Source organism: Nipponia nippon, unplaced genomic scaffold, assembly GCF_047370975.1.
Source record: "Nipponia nippon isolate SJK-2023a ecotype South Korea unplaced genomic scaffold, ASM4737097v1 scaffold_12, whole genome shotgun sequence".
In the NCBI taxonomy this organism is placed as follows: domain Eukaryota; kingdom Metazoa; phylum Chordata; class Aves; order Pelecaniformes; family Threskiornithidae; genus Nipponia; species Nipponia nippon.
In genome coordinates, this window is record NW_028262313.1 from 7,542,201 (window position 1) to 7,564,065 (window position 21,865).

At 51.6% G+C, this 21,865-nt stretch overlaps 4 protein-coding genes and 1 non-coding gene across 13 annotated transcripts in view; 4 read left to right on the forward strand and 1 right to left on the reverse strand.

Annotated features, from left to right (window-relative positions):
* The first annotated feature begins 18 nt into the window (after positions 1-18).
* UPF3B (UPF3B regulator of nonsense mediated mRNA decay) lies at positions 19-8,183 on the forward strand. Its single transcript, XM_087748600.1, has 10 exons — positions 19-345; positions 492-598; positions 714-820; positions 2,366-2,464; positions 2,814-2,924; positions 3,638-3,681; positions 4,378-4,566; positions 5,055-5,206; positions 5,919-6,231; positions 7,097-8,183. Exons 1-10 carry the CDS (start codon positions 169-171, stop codon positions 7,241-7,243), a joined length of 1,446 nt encoding a protein of 481 aa, XP_087604726.1. The 5' UTR covers positions 19-168; the 3' UTR covers positions 7,244-8,183.
* Positions 8,184-8,219: 36 nt separating this feature from the next.
* Positions 8,220-10,842, forward strand: RPL39 (ribosomal protein L39). The gene is made up of 3 exons (XM_087748606.1): positions 8,220-8,362; positions 8,690-8,793; positions 10,503-10,842. The coding sequence occupies exons 1-3, from the start codon at positions 8,360-8,362 to the stop codon at positions 10,549-10,551; spliced, it is 156 nt and encodes a 51-aa protein (XP_087604732.1). The 5' UTR covers positions 8,220-8,359; the 3' UTR covers positions 10,552-10,842.
* LOC148056670 (small nucleolar RNA SNORA69) lies at positions 9,904-10,035 on the forward strand. Its single transcript, XR_015702818.1, has one exon. It is a non-coding gene; the product is annotated as a small nucleolar RNA SNORA69 (small nucleolar RNA).
* A 291-nt stretch (positions 10,843-11,133) lies between the features above and the next one.
* On the reverse strand, positions 11,134-18,549 carry SOWAHD (sosondowah ankyrin repeat domain family member D). 3 transcript variants are annotated; one of them, XM_087748616.1, is made up of 2 exons: positions 16,767-18,549; positions 11,134-15,869 (listed from the first exon to the last, which is right to left on the reverse strand). In XM_087748616.1, exons 1-2 carry the CDS (start codon positions 17,650-17,652, stop codon positions 15,730-15,732), a joined length of 1,026 nt encoding a protein of 341 aa, XP_087604742.1. In that variant the 5' UTR covers positions 17,653-18,549; the 3' UTR covers positions 11,134-15,729. The 3 variants fall into 3 exon arrangements, with proteins under 3 accessions (XP_087604742.1, XP_087604741.1, XP_087604743.1); XM_087748615.1 differs by having other exon boundaries at positions 11,134-15,872; positions 16,767-18,548; XM_087748617.1 differs by having other exon boundaries at positions 15,733-18,546.
* A 2,226-nt stretch (positions 18,550-20,775) lies between these two features.
* Positions 20,776-21,865, forward strand: part of SEPTIN6 (septin 6) — a 32,143-nt gene continuing 31,053 nt past the window's right edge. For all 7 annotated transcript variants that reach the window (XM_087748613.1, XM_087748608.1, XM_087748610.1 and 4 more), the window contains exon 1: positions 20,776-20,844. In XM_087748613.1, coding sequence (XP_087604739.1) covers positions 20,818-20,844 — 27 coding nt within the window. In that variant the 5' untranslated portion in view covers positions 20,776-20,817. The remainder of the gene's footprint in view (positions 20,845-21,865) is intronic.

Consider the following 21,865-nt stretch of genomic DNA (forward strand, 5'->3'; position numbering starts at 1 on the left):
GCCGTAGTCCGGCAGAGCGGGGGCCTGCCGGGAGCCGTAGTCCGGCGGGGCCGGGGCGGGGAGGCCTCGGCCGAGGGCGCGGTTCGTGGCCCTTTAAGGCGCAGTCGCGCGAGAGGCGCGGCGGCCAATGGGCGGGCGGGGGCGCGCGGCGCTGTCCCGCGGCCCGGGATGAAGGAGGACAAGGAAAACGCCAGGCCCAAGGAGCGGCGGGGGCCCGCGGCCGCGCCGGGGGCCCTGCTGGGGACCGCCGCCGCCGGGACCGCCGCCGGCACGGATGGCAGGGCCGGCGGCGCCGAGCTCGACCGCCTGGAGCGGCCCAAGGACAAGAAGGAGACGCTCAGCAAGGTGGGGCCTGCGCGCCGCTGGGCGCGGGCCCTCCCCTGCCCGCGGTAACGGGCCGGCCGCGGCGGGGAGGGCCGGGGCCGCCCCGGGGGGGGGGGGGCGGCGGCGGCGGCAAGGAGTGACTAACCGCCCTGACCGCCGTGCCGCAGGTGGTGATCCGCCGGCTGCCGCCCAGCCTGACGAAGGAGCAGCTGGAGGAGCACCTCCAGCCCCTGCCCGAGCACGACTACTTCGAGTTCTTCGCCAACGACTCCAGGTAGGGCCGCCCGCCCCGCCCGGGTGGCTCCCGGGAGCCGCCACCGCCGCCGGCCGGGCCCCCAGAGGCCCCGCCGCCCGGTCAGCCCTGCCCTCTCGCTCTTGTCTCCCCGCAGCCTCTACCCGTACATGTTCTCGAGGGCCTATATCAACTTTAAGAACCAGGAAGACATAGTCCTCTTCAGGGATCGCTTTGACGGCTATGTTTTTGTCGATCATAAAGGCAAGTGCAGGGCGCTCGGCTGGGTGTCGACGCCTTCCCCCGCGTGTGCGCGGTGTGCTAGCTCAACTTCAGAGGCAGGGGTGCAAGCAGCCTAACGTGCCCCTTTGGGTTGGTTTGTTTTTAGTGCCTTAAGTGAGTACCGTGCTGTTTCAAAGAATAAAGAAAACGTCTTGTGCTTTGTGGAAACTAATCTAAACTGATTTTATACATTTCTATTTTGTATTTTATGTGTAAAACCCAGTTAGGTGTGCATCAAGGCAGTAGTGGCATCAACTTAAACCCAGTTGCCGTGTTACTGAGGTTAATGCTTGCGTTGTCATACCTGAGTATGAAGTCTGAAAAGTGAAAGTGAGTCAGTGGTGTCGCTGTCCAAACTAAATGAAGCTGAGGTCAATGGTGCCACCCTCTGCTACTCCCCTCACCTGTTCTGTACACTTCTAACAGCATGGCTTATTTTTTGGTCAGTTTTTAATTCAGATTCTTACTTGTTCCAGTTTGCAACTGAGTGAGTCATCTTGATTCAGTCAAAGGAACAGCTTGTTCCTTGCAGTCAAAGTTGTGGAAGTGACTGCTCTCTGGAGACGTTAATCTGTAGGAAACAAATCCTTTGTTTAATTCATTGGTTAAGCATCCAAGTATTTAGTCACGGCTTATCTTTTTTCTAAATACATGTTAGGTATTCAGTACATCTCATGTTTTTAAATTTCACTTTTCAGAATGCTTACATTGGGTACTGCTAAAAGTTACTAGTCTCTCATTGATAGACCTTTAAATTTACATATTTAGCAAAAGCTTTAACAAGAGTCTTCCTGTCAGCTTCGGTAGGCCAAGGATTTCACATTGAACTTTGTTTCAAGTATGCATGTTTTACATTTCATCCAGCCAGGTGTTTTGTGTGACACAAAGCTCTGTCTACAAGATTCTTCCTTGTTTAGGAGGGTTGCATGACAAGGTTCTAATAGCACCTAGATCTTTTAAATAAGCTGGCTTGCAGTGTAGCAGCGTACTGTATTTGCCATACCCAAGAGCTCTTGGATTTATGCAGCCATAAGCGTAGCATTCTTGTCAGAAGATAAAACTTCGAAGCCTGCCTGTAATATGTTACCTTCTATTGTATTTTGCCAAAAATTGAGGTTTGCCTCAGTTGCATTAACTTAAAATACTCTCTTCTGCTTGCACAATGAATGCATAGTCTGTAGGATGAGGATATTATGTGGTGTGGTGTAGCTGAGGTGGCTGAACTGACAAGTTATGAGCAGCCTTAAATCTAGCATTTCCTTCTTGTTGTGAGTCTGTGAATTTACTGTCTTGTTAACATAGTGAGAGTGTTTAGTTCATGAATTCTGCCGTCCCTAATGTGGTTTTTTTTTTTTTTTTATTAAATGGCTTTCAAAATACAAGCATTTTTTAATGCTATCCAAGTAGTCTCTTCTAGTATTGCATGTTTCTTGTGAGGCTTATCCTCCTGCTTTAGACATGGACAATATACTCTATTTTATGTGTTACGTCTCTATTTTAATGTATTTTTCCCTCTTGTCTTAACAGGTCAGGAATATGCTGCCATAGTTGAGTTTGCACCTTTCCAGAAAGCTGCAAAAAAGAAGAGTAAGAAAAAGGATGCCAAAACTGGAACTATCGAAGATGGTAAAACAGCTAGCTAGTTTGTTTTGCATGTGTAGACTTGAAAGTCCTACCAGTAATTTGAATATAATGTTTTTACTGTGACACTGGAGTTTATCAATAGAATGTTTGCGTAATTATATGTGAAGCTTATTAGCACTGCTTTGTCAGCTGCAAATCTATTAAATGTGATTGTCCTAGAAAAACATAATGCAGCAGCTCATTTGAGAGCTGCCAGCTTATGAAAAGGTGACATATAAACAATGCAACTTATGCAAATCTAACCCAGACTTCCAGCAGTGCGCAATGCAAGTTCTTTTCATGCTACAGTATATATCTTTTTTTTTTTTTTTTTTTTTTTTTTTCCCTGTAGATCCAGAGTACAAGAAGTTTTTGGAAAGTTACAGTGCAGATGATGAAAAACTAACCTCCACTCCTGAAACTTTGTTGGAGGAAATAGAGGCAAGAAACAAAGAGCTAATAGGTATGGAAGTCTATGTACTATAGTTACATTTTCCTAGAGAAGAAAGAAATGTATATGGTGTAATTTGAAGCTGTGATTTCTCAACCTTGAGGAGACTGAATTCTTTTGTGTGCTTGGTATTTGTTACACCTTTAGGCTAGTGTTATTCAGTGTATTTTATTTTGCTCCCACGCTCTAAATTCTTGTCTAGGTTTAAGTTTTATATGGTAACCTTCCTTCCTGTTTTAAGCTGCTGGTCAGATGTTTGTTAGCCAGACCAGGCTGCAGAGTGGCTGCGTTTCAGCAAGATTCAGTGACGTGTAATGCAAAATGCTGTGAGCAGTGATGTTCCGTGCAGGCACAAGTTAAGAGATATTGTAGTTGGGTAAAATACCACAAACATGGCCAGAAGACTCTCTTTTTAAGCATGTTACAGGTGTTTCTTTCAAAGTGAGAGAATCTGGGAAAAGCCTAATGCAGACTGAATATCCTTTTACAGATAGGTGTAATGGATATCGTATTAGTGTCCTGAAGAAGCTTATAGAATCCTAATAGTTGCCACTGTTCAGGGATAGGATTGGGATACTTGTTTCACTGCTGTATTGCTGTATGTGAGAGGAGATAGGCTGGATAATCCATGCATAAAGCTTCTTCATTTCATATAGGGTTTTGTTGTAGGTATTGCAGTATTGGATAAGGCAAATTGTTTATGTTTGTTTTTATATATTCTGTAGCTAAAAAGACTACTCCTTTATTGAACTTCTTGAAAAATAAACAGGTAAGACTTATCTCCAGAATCTTCTGTTGCTTACAACTGCAACTTGCTTATTTAAAGCATGGGTGTGTATATTGCAATATGTATATTGATATGTTTCTGCCCTTTCTTTTGAAGAAGAAACTTTTGACCCAATTTCCTTGTTAACATCTGGTTCACATGTTTTAAACTACTAGAATGCTGGCCTTCGTAGGAATGGTGGTGCTTTATGTGCATTCTGGTCAGAGCTGAACATCTCCGTGGCACTGCTAAACCAGATTCCATTTTAATGCTTTCATTTGTAATGCAGTTATGGCTGAGGTCCTTGTAGATGATCTTTCCCCTAGCACATAATCTCATTTTAGCCTTTAGCAATGGAGGAAAATCACAGATGGGGCAGATTGAATTAAAATTAGAATGATAAAGGCTGAGGCTAGTGTTGTGTGTGTTTGGTTGGTTGGGTTTTTTTTAAAAAACAATACAAATCAAGGCTTATGAGAGAGGAAAAAAAATGAAATGCTGCTGTAACATGTTCAGGTTCACAACAGAACAACAGAGATGGCAGGACTTTTGTTTTTTCCCCTTTTATAATGGGGGGTTTGAGGCGAGTTATTTGGTGATGAAATACTTTATTACTTTGTGGCAGCGTATCTGGTTGGGCTTACAGGGGTGTTTTCTAGTGTGGAGTTACACTATTTCTCTTTGCTTGTACACACGCAGAGACTGAGAGAAGAAAAAAGAGAGGAGAGGAGGAGGAGAGAATTGGAAAGAAAAAGACAAAGAGAAGAAGAAAGAAGAAAATGGAAAGAGGAGGAGAGAAGGAAGAGAAAAGAAGCAGAAAAACTGAAGAAAGTAGACAGATGCCCAGAAAAAGAAAGAGACAGATCAAAAGAAGAACCAAAGATTAAGGTCTAGAACAGTTCTTTATTATAAACTGTTACACTCCCTTTCCCCTATTATTTGTATATCAGTCTCTCAAAATGTGTTTTGAGTATTGTGTGAAGAATCACATGAGTTTGATGTTAGTAAATTACCACTTTTTTGTAATATTAGGCGTTGTAAAGGTTTACATACTGTAATGCTTCCTAGTAATATTTCAAGCTTTTGTCATGTGACTGTTGTACATGCTGTGGTGAACAGAATCGTGAATTCACTATGGAATGGAGACTATTTTTAAGCTTTCTAAAATGGCCTGTTTTAGGAGAAAAATCCTAGTCTGCTGTGTGGATTATGCTTACTCATACACTCCAGCTTTTAGAAATACTACGATTTGCAGTAACACTACTTTAATGTTTGTTTATTACTGGACTATGGTTACTTTGATGCAATTTCGGTGTTGTGCCAGACAATATGTACTAGAGTGAGCTTTTTAGTTGAGACTTCTGTTTTCTTTGTAGCTACTTAAGAAGCCTGAAAAAGATGAAAAAGACTTGGAGAAAAAAGAAAAATCCAAGAAACTGGAAAAAGAGACTCTGAGGGAGGAAAAAAATGCGAGTAGTGCATCTGCCAAACGATCTGATGGGGAGACAAAAGAAGAGAAGGCAAAAAAGTATTCTAGTACTTGCTATAAATATATATATATGTATATATACCTTGTTTCCTGATCGTACTGAGGCTTAGGCAGCTCTGCCATGACCATGTTTTGAAGTTCCTTTCAAGTTATTTTTCTGGTACAAGGCATGGGATGTGTCCTCTGTGGCAGCGCACATCCCCGTGATTACAGAAAGCCGTGTGAATTACCTGACAATTCTTCACTAGCGGACAAATTTTAATATTTTTGCAACTCACTGTAGGAACTCCGCAAAAGAAGCCCAGGTGTAGGTGACCTGCAACAGGCTGTGAGCGCTGTCCTTGCAATGAGAGAATTATAACCATGGCAAGAGGAGATGTGTACTCCGGTTACTGATCCCTTTAAGTCTTGTAAAAGGTCAAAGTGGAAAGTGTCATTCTCGACAGCTCCGTGGTCTGGGCAAGGTTCAGTTCTGCCATGTGAGAAATAGAGATGAGAGAGAGAAATTTAGGTGTTTTCCAAAGCCAGAGGAGACTCAGCCAGCTCTGTGAGTAGCAGGCTAGGAAACGCGAGCAGCCAGTGTCATCTCTGGTTATCATGCGTGACTCAGGTTATTACAGCTTCCCGAAAGCTCCCTAGAACCTGCCAGTCTGTCTTCTTCGTGTTGCAAATTTACACCAGTATTACATTGATCTCCCAGCTCTGTTTGATGAATCTTGTGAGCTTAATTTTCAGTTTTGTTTTCATACAGATCAGAAGATGAGTGTGTAAAGGACTACAGGGACCGAGATAGAGATTTTGAAAGAGACAGAGAATATGAGAGAGCACAGAGGGAGAAACTGAGACGCCAAGAAGAGGAGCGTCGGAGGCAGAAAGAGCGCTTTGAGAAAGAGAAGGTTTTTAGAAGAAAAGAGGAAGAGGTGAAAAAGGAGAGAGACTTACTCAGAGAAAAGGGAAAGAAAAGTGATCTTATGGACTTTACCAGCAGCACGGACAAATCTGAGAAAGTAACCAAAGACGATAAAAAAGAGGATACAATTAAGAGGGATCGTATCAGAAACAAGGTGCTGGATTTCTTTAAATTCATGTGTTGATTCATAGGACAAGTTTGTGGGGTTTAGGATAAAAGCACTTTAAGGAAAGAACCGTGTGGTTTCTCTGTTGAAACTTCTCCCTGTTCTGGTAACAAACTCTGCCGTTGCTAGGAAGCTTGCCCGTTTGTCCACTAAACTTTGCTAAACTGCTTGTGATATTTCTTGTCACTGTATAGCAATTAAGCCAAGATACCACGGGCTAAATTGTAAAGACGCTTTTCATTTGCTGATTTATGCCATAGGCTGTACCTTTAAGGTGTCGGTAGAGCATCAGTGATCTACCTGTATCTCTGCTGATGCTGTACGTGCCTGAAAATACATCTCAAAGTGGGAGAGGGATTGAACAGGTTCCTCCAAAACAGGGACAAGACTGCTACATGCAGAGTGTGACAGAAGATCTCCTGTAGACTCAAGAAATAAAGTCCTGAGTTTAGTTTTGTATACTCTGCAAATCTGGTTTTGCAGCACCAGTATGCAAGTTTTCCATGTCACTTAAGGCATTATCGGGTACAAATGAAACTCAAGGTTTTGAGGAAGCTTTGAAGTTGGCCTCTGTTCTGAGGGAGAGTGAGCCGAACTCGTCTCAAGAGGAAGCTCTTTACAGATAACTTCAACTATGTGCAGTGTTCTTTGTGACTTGAACAGGGATGTTGCCTTACAACAGAGACAACCTCGATTTGAGACAGTTGAATTCACGTTGCCACCATGGTGGAATAATTTAACTCAGAACACCCTGAAAAATTTGAATTTGAGCCATTTCTAGTATCACTGATGCCATAATAACCACGATAGCATGGGGCTATGAAAGAGTCTAAATAGTTTTGATTTATTTCAGGATCGTCCAGCAATGCAGCTGTACCAGCCAGGAGCCCGAAGCCGAAGCAGATTGTGTCAGTATGAAGACAGTGCTGCAAAGCCCACAGATCAGGGAGCGGATAAGAAACAAGAGAGTGAGCCCAGTAATGCGAAGGAAGAGGAGTGACTAGCGTGCAAGCCTTATGTGTTCTGACTGTCTGTGCAGCCAAAGAGCATGTACTACGCAATCCAGAAGTGCCTTCGAAGCGAAGAAGGAACAAAGGAAGAAAAGGGGGCATTGTGCTGTTGGATGTTTCTGGTTAAAGAACCTCAGTTGTAGATTCAGAATTTGAAATGTGTTCTCATTGTATTTTCAGTTATTTGAATTTATTTTCCCAGCGTCTAACTACAACCGAGAAGAGAATCTTTGCAAAGTAGAAAGACTTTATGGCCTTAAGTACGATGATAAATGAGTCATGCGGACAGGAGGAGATGACACCTGCATCGAAAGCCAGAGCTTTACTGTAAAGCGATCGGAGCCAGCGTGTGATGCGCTTACGCAGAGCAAGGCGTGAAGTTGCCCGGAGTCAACGCAGGTGTTGCTGTGCTGTGTGGTGCCCCTGCCCGAGGCAGCGATAGTGAAATTGTGTCAGTCTAGCACCAAGACAGGTACGCAGGCTGGGGTTGTTGAGGCAGCAGTGAACAGGAGCCCTCTGGCACGCGAGGAGGAGAAGATCCGGCATTGCAGGAATGGCGCTAGGGAGGGAGAGACCTTCCTCTTCAGTCGTTCTCTGGATAAAGTAACTAAGTTGGAGTGTATGAATAAGCTGGCTTAATATTGGAATAATCCTTGACAAATTCTCATGTAAAGTCTACCTACATCGAAATGCTTATTTTTAATCAAATGTGGCTGGTTTGAGCATCCTGTTCTTTTCCAGCGTTCTCCCTTCTTTAGAGTGAAATGTTTCCTAACTCCTGCCCTCTCGGTACTGCTTCATCTTCCCTCATAACTTGAAGTATTGTTTTACAGCCCAGAAAGAGACTTCACCAGTAGCAGCTCCTCCTAAGCTAGCGAATTTTAGCCATAGCTATTTTGTACTAAACCCAATAAACTCGCAGAAACTCGTGCCGCCGCCGTCCCTCACTGAGCCGCGCCTGCGCCGGGGCGGGTCCCCCGGGCCGCCAGGGGGCGCTGTGCCCGCGGAGCTCGCGCCCTCTCCCCGTCCCTCTCTCGCCGCTTCCCGCCCCTCCCTTCCGCCTCTTCCGCCGCCGCCATCGCCGGGACGCCCGGCAGCTCCGCGCCATGGTGAGACCATCGGCCGCCATCCGCCGCCGTGCCGCGATACCCCGAGCCCTCTCGCCGCCGCGGGCTGGCTTGGGAGTCCCGGCAGGCAGGGAGGCGGGGCGGGAGGGCCCCGGGTGCAACTTTGCCGTCCCCGCCTCGCCGAGGCCTTGCGGCCCACCGGCCGCCTCACCGCGGGCGCGGTGCCGGTGCCTCGCTTTGCGGGGCTTCCCGCCCTCGCTGGCGCGGCTGAGCTCCTGCGGTGGGGCCGGCCGGGGCCCGGCGGAGCTGCCCTCCGCCGGGGGCTGTGCGGGGCTGCCGTGCGGGACTAACGGCTGCTCTCTCTTCCAGTCGTCTCACAAGACGTTCAAGATCAAACGCTTCCTTGCGAAGAAGCAGAAGCAGAACCGGCCTATCCCGCAATGGATTCGCATGAAAACGGGCAATAAGATCAGGTAATAAGATCGGCCGTTGCTTTCTGAGGATCTGCAGCCTACAGCCGCAGAGGCTGTACACCGGGCTGCCTGTGTCGTACGGACTGAAGTCAGAAGCTGGTTGTGTAAAAGCGTTTATGCAAGCAAAAGTGCAGTTTTGTGGCTGTGAATACCATACAAGTATGCTAGTGCAGACACACAACTCCGCTGTCAGCCCGCTGTGTTCTCCTGAGGCCGTGTGGGGCTTCCGTGCCATTTCCTCCTGTAGCAGTTCACATTGCTCCGGTGCTCTGCAGGTATCCACAGGTGCTCAGTCATGGCACGTTGAAACTGCAAGCGTGTGGATAATTTATTCTAGAATTTGTACCCTGGTAAGCCCTGTGCTTCCGACATTCCCCTTCCCAACACCTTTGCCCTCTCTCATAGCTGTCCCTCCGAGTTCCTGCGTTTCAAGGAACAGTACCTTACTGAGCATGGGTGTTCTGAGACACAGAAGATTGTGCGTAAGGAGCAAATGGCTTGTTGGGTCTATGGGAGATAAAATTGATAGTGTAAGATCCTTGGCGCATGACTGCAGAATTCATTTGCAACAGTTCCTTTTTGTTTGCCTATAGTGTTTGTTTTCAAGCGTTGTATTTAGCAAAATGCAGTAAGAGAGTACTGTAGAATACTAGGTAAATGTGAGGCATGCAGAAACTGGTGCATATCTGGGCCCTCTGGTTTAAAAGCTTCAACCAGTCTAGTTCGGTCACTTGCGCTGTGCAGCTAGCTTTTTATGCCACGTACTCCCTTGTCTAGACTTTTTAAGGGAACAGGATTCTTTCTCCCAGATCGTTTTTTTTTGTCTTAAGTAGTGAGGAGAGTGACAGTAGCAGCAGCTGCCTCAGGCAGCGAAATGGCACAGAATGGCCAGGTTCTGCTCCTGTTACTTCTCCTAGCTTGTTTCTTTCTAGGAAAAAACAGTGTTGTGTGCCCGAGACTACTCTTGTCTTCCAGATACCGACTTACAGCGGCGTTCTGGTTTAGCTATATTGCCATACTTTGGAATACTTCATCATGGGGCAAAATCATGAGTTTTTGTCTTGTGGCGCTTCAGTACCTCGGTCATCAGTTTTATCCAAGCTATGTGCTAAAGCAGGCTGCAATTACAGTGCTTCATTCTGTGGGAGTACTGCCATTTTCCTGCTGAGATTAACTCTGTTAACGCTGTCTTTGGTTTCACCTCTACAGTGGTGAAACCATTTGTTTTTAACATGTACAAGTACATACTCATAAATGAATATGCTGTCCTGGAAGAGGACCTTTTCCATACGCTGCTCTGCTTTCATACTTTGAATGAAAATGGTAACTTTTTGTGTTAGACTATGAACTACCTGTAAGAGGTAGTTTTTGTTATCGTTGGACCATCAATACAAGATCACAGGTCTTGTCTCCGAAAGAGGAGGTAGGATATTCACACGCCAGTGCTGATGCATCTCTCTGCAGGCTCTCTCTTTGAGGTTTAAATTCTGTTGCAGTAAAGTGCTAGTTGGTTAGTGAATGAAGAAAGTAAACAGAGGTGGGAATTTTAAAAAGTAAGTACACAGCTGGTTATTGTTGGCAGCTTGCCACTGTAGCACACAAGAAAGATGTTGGTCCTTTACTGTTGAGCTAATTCAAGGTGGTTTCAGTCCGCCTGGATCCTCAAATGTGTGTGTGCACTTTGCTAACTGACACTGCTTTTGTCTTAGGTACAACTCCAAAAGGAGACACTGGAGAAGGACCAAACTGGGCTTGTAAGAGAGACTGTCTCCTGGGAACTCTAATTAAACACTTGTCTTTCTGCGTCAGATTGATAGACCCTGTACGCTCTTCGGCGACCAAGTGATTCCTTCTGTCGTGTTGGACTGCCGTCCCCAATGTTTTGGGTCTTTTTGTGAGCTAGTCTGGGATATTGATGTTAACTGGGAAAATCTTGAAATAATTTGCATCTGAAACACGAAGGCTGTGTTCTATTAGTGTTCTTTCTTTCAGGCGTCATCATGAGTATTGACAGTGTACAGGCTTACTAATAAATATGGACCTGAATGACTTGGTTGAAATTATTTCATATATATGTGGTGGGATAGTAACAGAGAATAAAAACTAACATTACTGCGAATATAATCTCACTTAGTGTGGGAAACCTTGCCAGCTCTTCTCAGGTAGGGTAGGCTGTGTCTTCCTTTGCACTTACTGTACACCTTTGAGAGCAAAGCGTACCAGTTTTTTAAAGAAAAGGGGTAAAAATCAGAACTGATTTTAGAGGAGTTAATTTGAAGAAAATCTTTTATTAGACAAACTGAAATAGTTTTTAAAAAAGTCTTTTAGAGGCAGGTTAGAAAAAGGCAGACTTCACTTTATGGTCCATAGACCACTGTGGCTACAGTAACTGTTTGGAGTGTCAGCGTCCTACTACTTAACCCCGGGGAAGACTCTGGATTGCATTTCTGGTAGATGTATAGAATGTTACTATGAAAAGTAAGCAGCATTGTCAGAATTTGCTAAAGCTGTGTCTGCATAGCCGCTGGATGCATTTTATGGGGCTGGAAAGCAAAGCACACTGAAAATGCTCCTCTGGGTAAGGTCGCTTCCCGTGCGAGGTGTGCTGCGGTAGGTGAGGGCGATGCGCGCTAACAAAACCTTTTGCTAAACCAAGTCCACCTCCAGTTACCGCCCTCTCTTGCATTATGCTTACACATTGGGTGCAGGTGTGTTCCCTATGGCTGGCTTCTGTCGCAGCTGCAGATCCTCGTCTCCACCATCACCTCCCACGTGACCCTTCTGAACATCCAGGGTAGACCATGTAGTAAAGCAGGCCTGCTGGTCGCTCAGATAACCTTTTTTTTTATTAATGGCAGAGCATGGCTGAACTGCAAGTGTTGAACAGTGCGAATGATGGCAAAATGCTGAAATGTTACATGCCCAGAAGTACTATACAAATACTTGCCCAAGGAGTGAGAACATGGAGCTGAGAGTAATCAATACTTGAATACCAGGATGACCTGTCCCGCGCCTGAGCAGCGTACCGGCGAGGCTGCAGGTGGCTCCGCGGGAGCCTCGCGCCTGCGGCCAGCCAAGGACGGCAGCTCGGTACCCGGCTTGTGTCTGGCCCCTGCGCCTGCAGCGCTGGGCGCTGCTCCCGGGTGGGAGGTGGGGCAGGGCAGCCCTCGGAGCCTGGGGTTAAGATCCTGGCTGGGGAGTGGGTGCAGCGGAAGAATCAGGTGAAGGAAAGTTTCACTTGGGAGGTAGGGAAGGAGGAGGAAAGGGAAGAATACAGCAAGGGCAGTGGATAGATTTACCTCCTACAACATGCAATACTATAGACTAGTACATAATGCCTGCGTGTTCCCTAGAATGTGTCATAACCTTCTGAGTTTTGTTTGGAGCTGTCTGTTGGCTTGATCAAGTTGGTCTTGATGCCAGCCACAGGAGCAGCTTAATTTAAAACATTCTCCGCAGAAGGGTAGTAAGACAAGATGTTGCTCAGAGTTAGCTATTTAAAAAAGGGGAGAGGGGAAAGAAGGGATTAAACTGCTCAGAGTAGCCAGCGCTCCAGCTCCCCGACACCGGCATTCTCTGCTGGGGCCTGCGAAACACCACCTATTTACCGCAGGGATGTGGAGGCGGCGGCTGTGGGTCAGCAGTAAGCCCGGCGTGGCTGCTGCTCCCTTCTGCAGTGCCGACCTGGGAGAGATGCTCTGGTCAGCAGCAAGTAACCGAAGGTGCGCGCCTGTTCTCGGCTGCGGCAAAGCCCATCCTGACGCTGAGGGCTGCGAAGTGCTCTGCTGCTGTTTTCTGGGTTCAGCCTGCTGCAGTGGCTCGACTCCTGGGTGGCAGCTTCCTGAGGAAGCTTCAGGCTGCCACACCTTCTCTGTTGCTGCTTTTCACGTTGAAGGTAAATAGATTTATCTCCTTTGCGTTACAATTCGTAGCAAATAATGCTGGGCAGCAGCATATGCCAAGCACGTGTAAATGCATAACAAACACATGCCTTGCTCAAAGCTCGTGACAGTGTCTCCCTCCTAAGGTGTGCTGGAGGTTTCTGTGAGCACAGGAGAGCAAGGCTGGATTTTTACCAGCTTCGGGACACTTCAGAGGTATCTTCTACCTTCTTTTCCTGTCTGGTAGGAGTCTACTTCGTTATCGGGGGAAGCAGTAAGTCACTGCAACAGCGAAGCAGCAAACAGCATTGCCAGAGATGTTTCAACAGAGGCCCATGTGCTGCAAACGCTTTTGCCCCACTGTTTTTTAAATCTCTTCTGTGCTCTTCTCTTTGAAGCAAGTGTTTAGGAAATAACAGCACTGCTGAGGATCAAAGATCAGCCTTGAGGCCCTGCGAACCGCCCCTTGCCTCTCCCCGTCACCACTGCTGGCAGGCAGAGCTGCTCGCACAGTTCCTCTTTAATTGTGTCTGTGAGGACCTGGCTGAGGAGGGAAAAAGTAATTTTATGGACTGAGGAAATGGAAAGAGACAGTTTCCTCCATGGCATTTGTGGGAAAGCTTTCCTGAGCAATAGGTTGAACTATTTATTACTATTTATTAGATAGTCTCCCTATTACTATCATTACTGTGCTATTTTTATTAGATGGAAGCAGCTTCTACCAAGGAACTGCTTTGGAAAATAACCCCTTGTATTAATACATTTTTCTCCATTTGACTGAATCTGCTTTTCCAATTGGACCTTAAGGGATAGCACAAAGTAAATATGGTACAAATTAAAATGGGGTTAAAATCAATCTTCTGCAGAACCTTAACCAGTACAAACACCTCTGGGTTTGATTGATTTCTGTTTTTCCCGTGGCAGCTCTCTTTGCCCTATCTTTCCCTGCGAGAACTGCGGGGGGGGATCAGGGATCTCTGCAGAACTGGGCTAACACACGGTAACCGAGACATCAACAGAAGCTTTAAAGAAAAAATCTAAATAACTTGGATATTCTAGTCCATTAATTTTGGTGGATATACTTTTGTTTTCTGAGTGAGAAGCAAAGTTAGAGGTGATTGTATACTTGAGGAATATTATTTAAACGTGTCTGTATTTCCAAACCCCCTGTCCCTCTGTCGGTATGAAAATGACCGGCGCAGGACAGCGGGGGGTTCACTGAAGCGGCGTGGTGGTTGGGGCAAACGCAGCGTACAGCAGCAGAAAGGGCACTGCCGTTTGAGGAAGATCCTTTTTTTGCTCTGTGGAGAGGAACCCTTGCAGGGCAGGCAGGGCAGGGGGTGGCATTGATGAGCATGTCGTAACACCACCCAGAGAAGCAGGGCTCTGGTCTTGCTGCTTCTGGAGTGCCTGCCTAATTTGCCTCAGAGCAGAATACAGCTTCAAACCCACGACCAAAAGATGGGTGGAAAAAGCTGCCTTTAGGGGGTTTTGGTTAGCTGTCAAGGGGAGGCAAGTACTAAAAATCACTTTGTCATATTTAAGTGTAGCATTTGCCAGTTAAATTTTACTTTCAAATGGAACATGGAAATCCAGGTTTCCTGGTGACTAAGCTGCAGGTACAAATGCCAAGGAAACAGCTCCTTCAAGGAAATTCTCACTAATTCCACTGTTTACTCTGTGCCTTACTCAGAGGAGGATGTAAGAGCAGTCCCACACCCTCTCCCCAACAGCACGCTGCTGCGAAAGGGTGACGGAGGACTAAAAATATTTCATCAGACATACAGCCACCTGTCTTATCAACACACTTTGGTTACCAGAACTAAAGATCGCAGGTGTTTTGACATCAGCGCGTTTCAAGGAGTTTGTGCTGGTGTGACCAGCCTCGTTAGAAGCCAGCCTGCTGTCCCGTGGCATGGATGTGGCCAGAGAAGTTCTGGAAGGAGCTATGTTGCCAGAGTCTTTAATCTATTACAGTTAAAGCATTACAAAAACGGTGTAGATCAGGCATTAAATCCATTCCCAGTATGTTTCATATGTCTCCGCTACTGACCTCAATGATTAAAAAGATGTACAGACACATCTATGGGTCCAGCCAGTCACCTGGACTGGACACGATCCAGTCACTGGATCGCTATGCGCTCATCTGGACACTGTTCTTCCATGTATCGTCCGCTGCAGACTGGGTTATTCCGGTGTCCGAGCAGCATTTCGGAGCACAATCTGAGTATAAACAGGGTTTGCTCAGGGTCTGTGAAACCCACAGGCTCAAGTTCCCCCAAGGGAACCCATGTATCTTTCTGCATCAAGGTGCAGATTCACCCATGCAGCCAGGCCAGAGATCATCTCGAGTCCCTCGGTCACCTCTGCAGACCCACGGAAAGGCAGCTGGAAAGGAATCGCGACTCCCCTCCGAAGCGAGGTGTCTCCGCAAGGGCTGCCGGTCCGCGATGGGGAACAGAAACTCCCCGGTTGCTGTCTGAGTGTCACTTCTCAAATGGGACTGCTATTTAAGGGGATGGAAATGGTCTCGTGCTGATGAAAAAGAGGAAGGGGCAGTTGTTTTTCTGAAGATATTTTGAAGCAGTCCTGGCCTTCGAGAATGTGAAAAGGAAGTTGAAATCAGCTGGGCAGAGCTCCGTTTGGTGAACAAAACACAAACAGGCCAGCAGAGGCTTTGTGCTTTTAATGCAGTTACCGGTACATACACGTGGGGTTATGCTGCTGTAGGGGTGTTCCGTTTCATTTTTGAGCATGACCTCAGTAGCAACAAAGATAATCTCACAGCCTTCATACTTTTCCCATGGTTTTGGGCAATGAATCATCTTTCCAGAGCTGCTCCTGGACTCTGGTCCCCACGGGAGCCACTGCATGCCACTCCACTGGGCATCCCTCCTGCCTCCTCTGCTCTGGCCCCTGTCCCCAGTGGGGCTGAGCGTCTCAGGCTCCCCTGGACAGGGGTCCCCAGGGAAGGGCTGCTGGGGGCACTTGTCTTGCACTTTGAAAGACTTCTCTGGACCCGGCCTCTGGCAAACCAGGCACTCCAGCTCTTACTTTACTGAGAAACAGCTCTGTCTGTCATAAACAAACAGCAACCCAGAGGAGGCGCACGTGGCAGAGATCCGGGGATCTCACAGGGAGCTGGAAAGCGTTTGCAGCTCGGTGGCATGGTCTGCTTGTCTGTACCCACTCTCCCTGCTGGCAGAGAAGCGTACATAAAAAAGTGTTTGGAGGGGCGTTGTTTGTGAAGGCATAGCTGCTTCTCCACCGTCAGCCCAGTCCCAGGCCTCTGGCATCTCAGAGTATGGTTGTGAAATATTTAATTATATTCTGCCAGTGTCTCCATCCAGGCACCCGAGGCACCATGACCAGTCCAACCTCACAGCGTTGCTGGGAGCCAGGAGAGTGCCAATGGCCTCATTTTACAGGTGGGAGAACCAAGTCACCGAGTTGCTGCGGGACCCACCTACAGTCACACGCGAAGTCTGCCGGCAGCCCGGGACGGGCAGCCCAAACACCCACCCCCGGCCCCCAGCACGGGACACCACCTCCCATGGTGGGTCCGCATCCCCCCATGGGCACGCGGGGTGTCAGAGAAGCAGCTCCCCACAGCAGGGCCGGCACGTGAGCCCCCGCCGTGGGGCTTGGCTGGGCTGTGGCAAGGAGTCTCCACCAGCAGGGGCAGGGGGCAAAACCCCCTCCAGAGACAGGCAGGTTTTTTGGAAGGGCTGTCCCCAGGCAGTGCTCCCGATGGACGTGGTTGCCCCACACACGCTCACACCAGCACAGCCCCAAAAGACCACGCAAGACCCAGGGTGGCCGCAGAGCCCCCGTGCAGGGTAATCCTCGCTGGGTCGGGATTTCAAGCACTGGCCCTTGCCAAGTTCCCAGCTTCCTGCAGGCTCTTCCGGCTGCTACTCAGCACGGGTTTGCAGGTGAATGGGCCAGGGGAGCTTCAGCGCTCTTGGAAGAAAGCAAAAGTCTGTCTGACAAAGTCCCGGAGGGTCGACAGGCTCCAGGAGCGCTGGGCTTTCCCCTCAGCCCTGGAGTCCACGCAATCCCGCCCTGCCCTGGCCTCTCTGGATGACTTACAGTTGTTGTTGGTGTTGTGAGAGCGCAGCTGGACCAAATCCTCCTCCAAGGCCCCCGCCAGCTCCTTTAGCTCCCTGGAGGTGTCTGCCTTCAGGTACTGCCAAGCCTTGCGCCCGTTGTGGTCCCTGCGGCTGGTGTCCGCCCCGTAAGCTCCCACCAGCACTTTGATGAGCAGCTCGTGTCCCTGCAGGGCGGCCAGGTGCAAGGGGGTGAGCCCACCGCTGGACGTGGGGATGTTCACATCGACGGGATAGCCCTTCTTCTGGGCGTGGGAGATGACCTGGATGAAGTTCTCATGGTGGCCATGCTTGGCAAGCCAGTGGAGAGCGGTGAAGCCCGTCACAAAGTCTTTCCTGGTCAGCAGGCTGGGATCCAGGTCCAGCAGCCTGACGATGTTGTCTGCGTCGCCCTGGGCCACCGTCAGCAGCCACTCGTGCTCCAGGGGATCCAGGGCAAGGGACAGCACCTCAAGGCTCTGCTCGGGCTTCTGCTCTTGGTGCGGCCCTGCAAGAAGGCGGCTACTGTTGGATGTCTTCTGAGCAGCGGCAAACCGTGCGGTACTGCCAGGGCTATTGCTCTGCAGGAGGATTTCCTTCAGCTCCTTCCTCCGGGTACTGCCGGGGCTGATGGACAGCCTGCCTGAAGTCCTACCCCAGCTCCCCGGGCCCTGGCTGCCCCGGCTGATGCTCCTGCTGGTGTCCATCTTCTGCAGCGGATGGAAGCGCTCCCTGCTCCCCATGGCGGCCGGCCAGAGATGGGAGCTGCGGGCTAGGCTCCCTGCTTGGGACTGGGTGGCTTCCCGGCGGGCGAACATCCGGGCGATGCCAGCTACCCTCTGCTCCGCCGAGCCCTGCTCCCGCTCCCGTTCCTGCTCCCGCCGGGCCATGGCGGTGCGTCCCGCGGGGCCGGCCGGCAGCCCGCTCCCCAGCAGGGCACAGCTCGCCGCTCGCGCTCCCCAGCTCTCACCCCACACTTCCTGCCCCGGCGTTAGGCAAAGGAGGAACCGACTCTGCACGGCGGGAGGGCACAGCGGGCATGGCGGCGGATCCGCGGCACTGCCGCGCTGCCGGGGCGGTGCAGGCGACCTTTGGTCACGCTGCGTCTGTGGCTGCCGCCAGTGCTGGGCACGGCCGTGGCCATGGGCCGTCCGCCCCCCTGGGTCCTGCTTGCCTGCGGAGGCACGGAGGGAGAGCGAGCAGGCGGGCAGGGGCCGTGGGGCAGGCGGAGGCGCGGGGTCCTGTGCAGCCCAATGCCGGTGTGACAGAAGAAATGTGATTCACTTTATCCTCTCTGAATAGTCTCGTTTAGCGTTAGCGGCCTAGCATTAGCAGCTAAAGTACTTGAAGCTTTAGGCCGCAAGAGCTGACTGAACGTAAAGTTCTGATAAAACTAATGCTGCTAACAAAGAACTCACTGAATTCAGCAGATACGAGAGGAACGAAGAAGATAAGGACCAAGGAGACAATTCCAGGAGAATGAAGTCGCTTCAGAAGGCCAGCCCAGCAACAGTGAAAACCAGTAAGAAATCAAGAGACCACCGACCAGAATTAAATGACTAGACTTGGGGATCGGTGACGGGTGGTACGGGTATAATATATATATGTACGTGAACTGGGGTAGGGGTCCCTCTCCAGAGGCACCCAGCTCGAGCTGTAACCAAAGAAGTAATGGGAAACCTTCACTCGGACTTGGCATTCTCAGTGGGACCCTAGGGTCGGACCCTGTTACGGTGGTCGGTGTGCGTAAACACATAACGCTGGTCCTGGGGACCTCTGGCCCCAGCGGCACCCCAGGCGCCAGGTGCCTGGCTAAGGCCCCTGCCTTACAGCCCCCCCCAGTTGCCCCCCACCATTGCAGTGCTTCTCCTTGGTGCTGTGCCCAGGAGGGCCAAGGTTATTGCCCTAAGGGGCCGCTTTCCCGGTGGCTGGTGGGTCTCTGTGCTGTAACGGAGTCCCAGCCCGGGGCAGTGTTTTGGGTCCCTTGCCACCCAATGTTTCAGCCCGGCAGCATTTTGGCCTTCCTCTCTTGCTGTTTCACTTTCCAGCAAGGCCCCATGCCCAGCGTTGTTGGCAGCTGCAGCCACCAGCAGTTTGTACCCTAATTTTGTTAGGAATCAGGACAAATTCCTCTGCCCTGAAAGCCCCCAATCCTCTTTCTCCCAAGGCCTTTCTTATCCGTGACTCCTCAGACACCCACAGCATGGCTGAACTGTCACTGGGTGGTTTTGCGGCTGGCCAGGCAGCTCAGAGCCACGCCAGCCCCTTCAACCCTTTTTCTTTGCCTTCCCTAAGCTTTATCCCTGCTCCGACCTGCCCCAGGCTGGTCATCAGCCCTCAAGGGAGCTTTGCCTTTCTCCAACCACTTGGACCAGTTTTTCTGGGATGTGTGGGGAGCCAGCATCATCCCTGGTGGTGAAAACATAATTGTCTGGTGGTGAAAACATAATTGTCCCCTTGCTCCCCTTCTGGCGCTGCCTGGTTTTGTCACTGGCTGTTGGTGGCTTCTGCAGGCTCAGGGAGGCAGAGAGAATCATAGAATCACAGAATCGTTAAGGTTGGAAAAGACCTTTAAGATCATCGAGTCCAACCATTAACCTATCACTGCCAAGTCCACCACTAAACCATGTCCTCAAGTACCACATCTACCCGTCTTTTAAATACTTCCAGGGATAGGGAGTCAACCACTGTCCTGGGCAGCCTGTTCCAGTGCCTGACCACCCTTTCGGTGAAGAAGTTTTTCCTAATATCCAACGTAAACCTCCCCTGGCGCAGCTTGAGGCCGTTTCCTCTCGTCCTATGGCTTGTTACTTGGGAGAAGAGACCGACCCCCACCTCGCTACAACCTCCTTTCGGGTAGTTGTAGAGAGCGATAAGAGAGCTTGACCCACACAGCCGTGGGATCCTGGGGAGCGGTGTAAAGCACTCGTTGGGTGGCAGCTGGGGAGAACAAGGCAGGAAGCGAAGTGCTGCTTTGGGGGAATGAGGGCACCGACGGTGCAAAGCAAAGCACCCGTTTAGGGCCACCCTGGTCGTGCCTGCGTTAGGGACTGGTCGCACTGGCAAGCTCTGACCAGGCTAAAACCGGGGTGCCAACCTTGGGGGGGGTCCCAGGGGCTGGGAGAGTTGTTTGCTCTGGGTAAGGACTGAGTTTCCTCTCTCTCAGCCTGTTTGATGCTTGTGCTGGCAGCAAGTGAAGGGCCCCCCGCGTGGCACCAGCTGCCCCCTCGGAGCAGCGGACGGGCTCACCCAGCCCCGGCACCCAGGGCCCAGAGGCGCCGGGGAAGGGGCTGCACTGCCACTGGGAGGGAAATCGGCACAGCCGCCATCAATCCGGTTCCTAGGCGAGCGCCAACCGTCCCGACGGACCCCGGGGAAAACGCGCAAAGCGCACAGACATCTTATTTTAAATAGCAAGTGATTTACTGAGGCTGGGAGACCTCGGGCCCTTAGACCCAAACCACAAACCCCGGCCCAGCCCCAGTGCTGCACGGCTCTGCCCTGGCCCCGGCCAGGGGAGCGGCCCGCCCTAGCGGAGGGGCCGCGGGGCAGCCGGGCTGGGTCCCCCCGGGCCCGCCCGGGGAGTCGGTGCGGGGGAGCCCATCGCCGGGCTGGGAGCGGGCAGGGGCCGCGGTGGCGGGCAGGGCCGGGGTGCAGGCAGCGGCCCCCCGGGCCTGGCAAGGGGTCTGGGGGCTGCGGAGCCGCTGTTCAGGGGCTCCCGCGCCCGGGCGCCGGTCGCCACCGCCCGGGGGCCCCTCAGCGCGCCGTGCCCGCCACACCGTGGCCGCGGCCCCGCCCGCAGCCCGGGCTGCACCATCGCGGGCGGCCGCGGGGGGGGACGGACTGGCAGCTCCGCGCCTCCCGGAGCGGGACCGGCGGCGGGACCGGCGGGACCGGGACGGGCGAGGGAGCGGCGGAGCGAGGCGGGGGCGACGGGGCTCGGGGCGCGGCCGGGGCCGGGGGCGCGGCGAGTGCCCCCCCCCGCACGGCGTGGCGGTGGGCGCGCCCGGAGCCTCCCGCCCGGCCGGGGCGGGCCCTGTGGCGGGCTCGCAGCGATGGCGGCGGCCGAGGTGGCGCGGCAGGTGGGAGCGGGCGCCGGGAGCCGCCGCCGCCGGCCTCGGGCGGGCCGGGCATAGACGGGGCGGCGGGCGGGAGCGCCGGGCATGGCCGGGGCGGCGGGCCGGGGCGGGTCGGGCCGGGGCGGAGCGGGTCAGGGTGCGCCGGGCGGGGCGCGGGCTGCGAGCGCACCGGCCTGGGGCCTCCCGTCGGCCCCGGGGCGGCGGCGGCCTCCCGGAGGATGGGGGTGTGGGGGCCGCTCTGAGGGGAGCCGGGGTTACCTGGGGGAGGGGAGCTTTGGGGTCCCCCCCGCTGGTGGCGGGGCGGCAGCCCGGCCCGGCGACCTTGGGCTGCCCGCGGCGGGGTGGGCCCGGGGGTCCTGCCCTGCCGACCCCTCCGTCCCCAGGCCCCGCCGCGCGGCCCGGGGCTGGCCGGACTGCCGTGCTGGGGAGGCCTCATCCTGCACCCTTACCCTGGGCTGGGGGCCCCTCGCCAGGCCAGGGTGCGGTGATGGGTGAAGCGCTCCTTGGCATCCTCGTCTCTCCGGGGATGCTGTTCCCCTCCCAAAGAAACCGTCACACTGCACGACGCAGGGAAGGTCGTCAGTCCGGCACCGTCTGCCGTGGAGGAGCCCGACACGGGCACCGCATCCCCGCTGCGCTCTGTCCCCGAGGGTTCCCCCGCGGCATCGGCCCCGGCTGCCTGCGGGCACACCGGCCGCCACCGCCGCTCGCCCGCCTCCCTAGCACGGCGCAAAGCTCTCTGTGTGCTTGCGGAGAATTATCCAGAAGAGGAGCCGAGGGAGTTGAGCCACCTCTGCGTTTGTTAGAGAAATGCTAAGGAGGCATCTGTAACGCGTTTGCATGCGGAAGCGTTTTGTCTGTCATTTGATGGGTTTCCAACTTTCGTGCCTGTGTGTTAGTACAGAAATAATACTTGAGATGAGCGCTTGCCGTTTCGTCTTCAAAGCAGTAGGTTTTAGCATGGATGTGATCTTGTTGAACGGGTAGATGTAGCCATTCCTTGCCAGTTTGTGATGTTATTTCC

Coding starts and splice junctions, on each gene's coding strand:
- UPF3B (XM_087748600.1), top strand. CDS start 169: ATGAAGGAGGACAAGGAAAACGCCAGGCCCAAGGAGCGGCGGGGGCCC. Junction 599..713: donor TTCTTCGCCAACGACTCCAG/GTAGGGCCGCCC, acceptor GTCTCCCCGCAG/CCTCTACCCGTACATGTTCT. Junction 5,207..5,918: donor AAAGAAGAGAAGGCAAAAAA/GTATTCTAGTAC, acceptor GTTTTCATACAG/ATCAGAAGATGAGTGTGTAA.
- RPL39 (XM_087748606.1), top strand. Junction 8,794..10,502: donor AAAACGGGCAATAAGATCAG/GTAATAAGATCG, acceptor CTTTTGTCTTAG/GTACAACTCCAAAAGGAGAC.
- SOWAHD (XM_087748615.1), bottom strand. CDS start 17,652: ATGGCCCGGCGGGAGCAGGAACGGGAGCGGGAGCAGGGCTCGGCGGAG. Junction 15,873..16,766: donor TCACAACACCAACAACAACT/GTAAGTCATCCA, acceptor CTTCTCTGCCAG/CAGGGAGAGTGGGTACAGAC.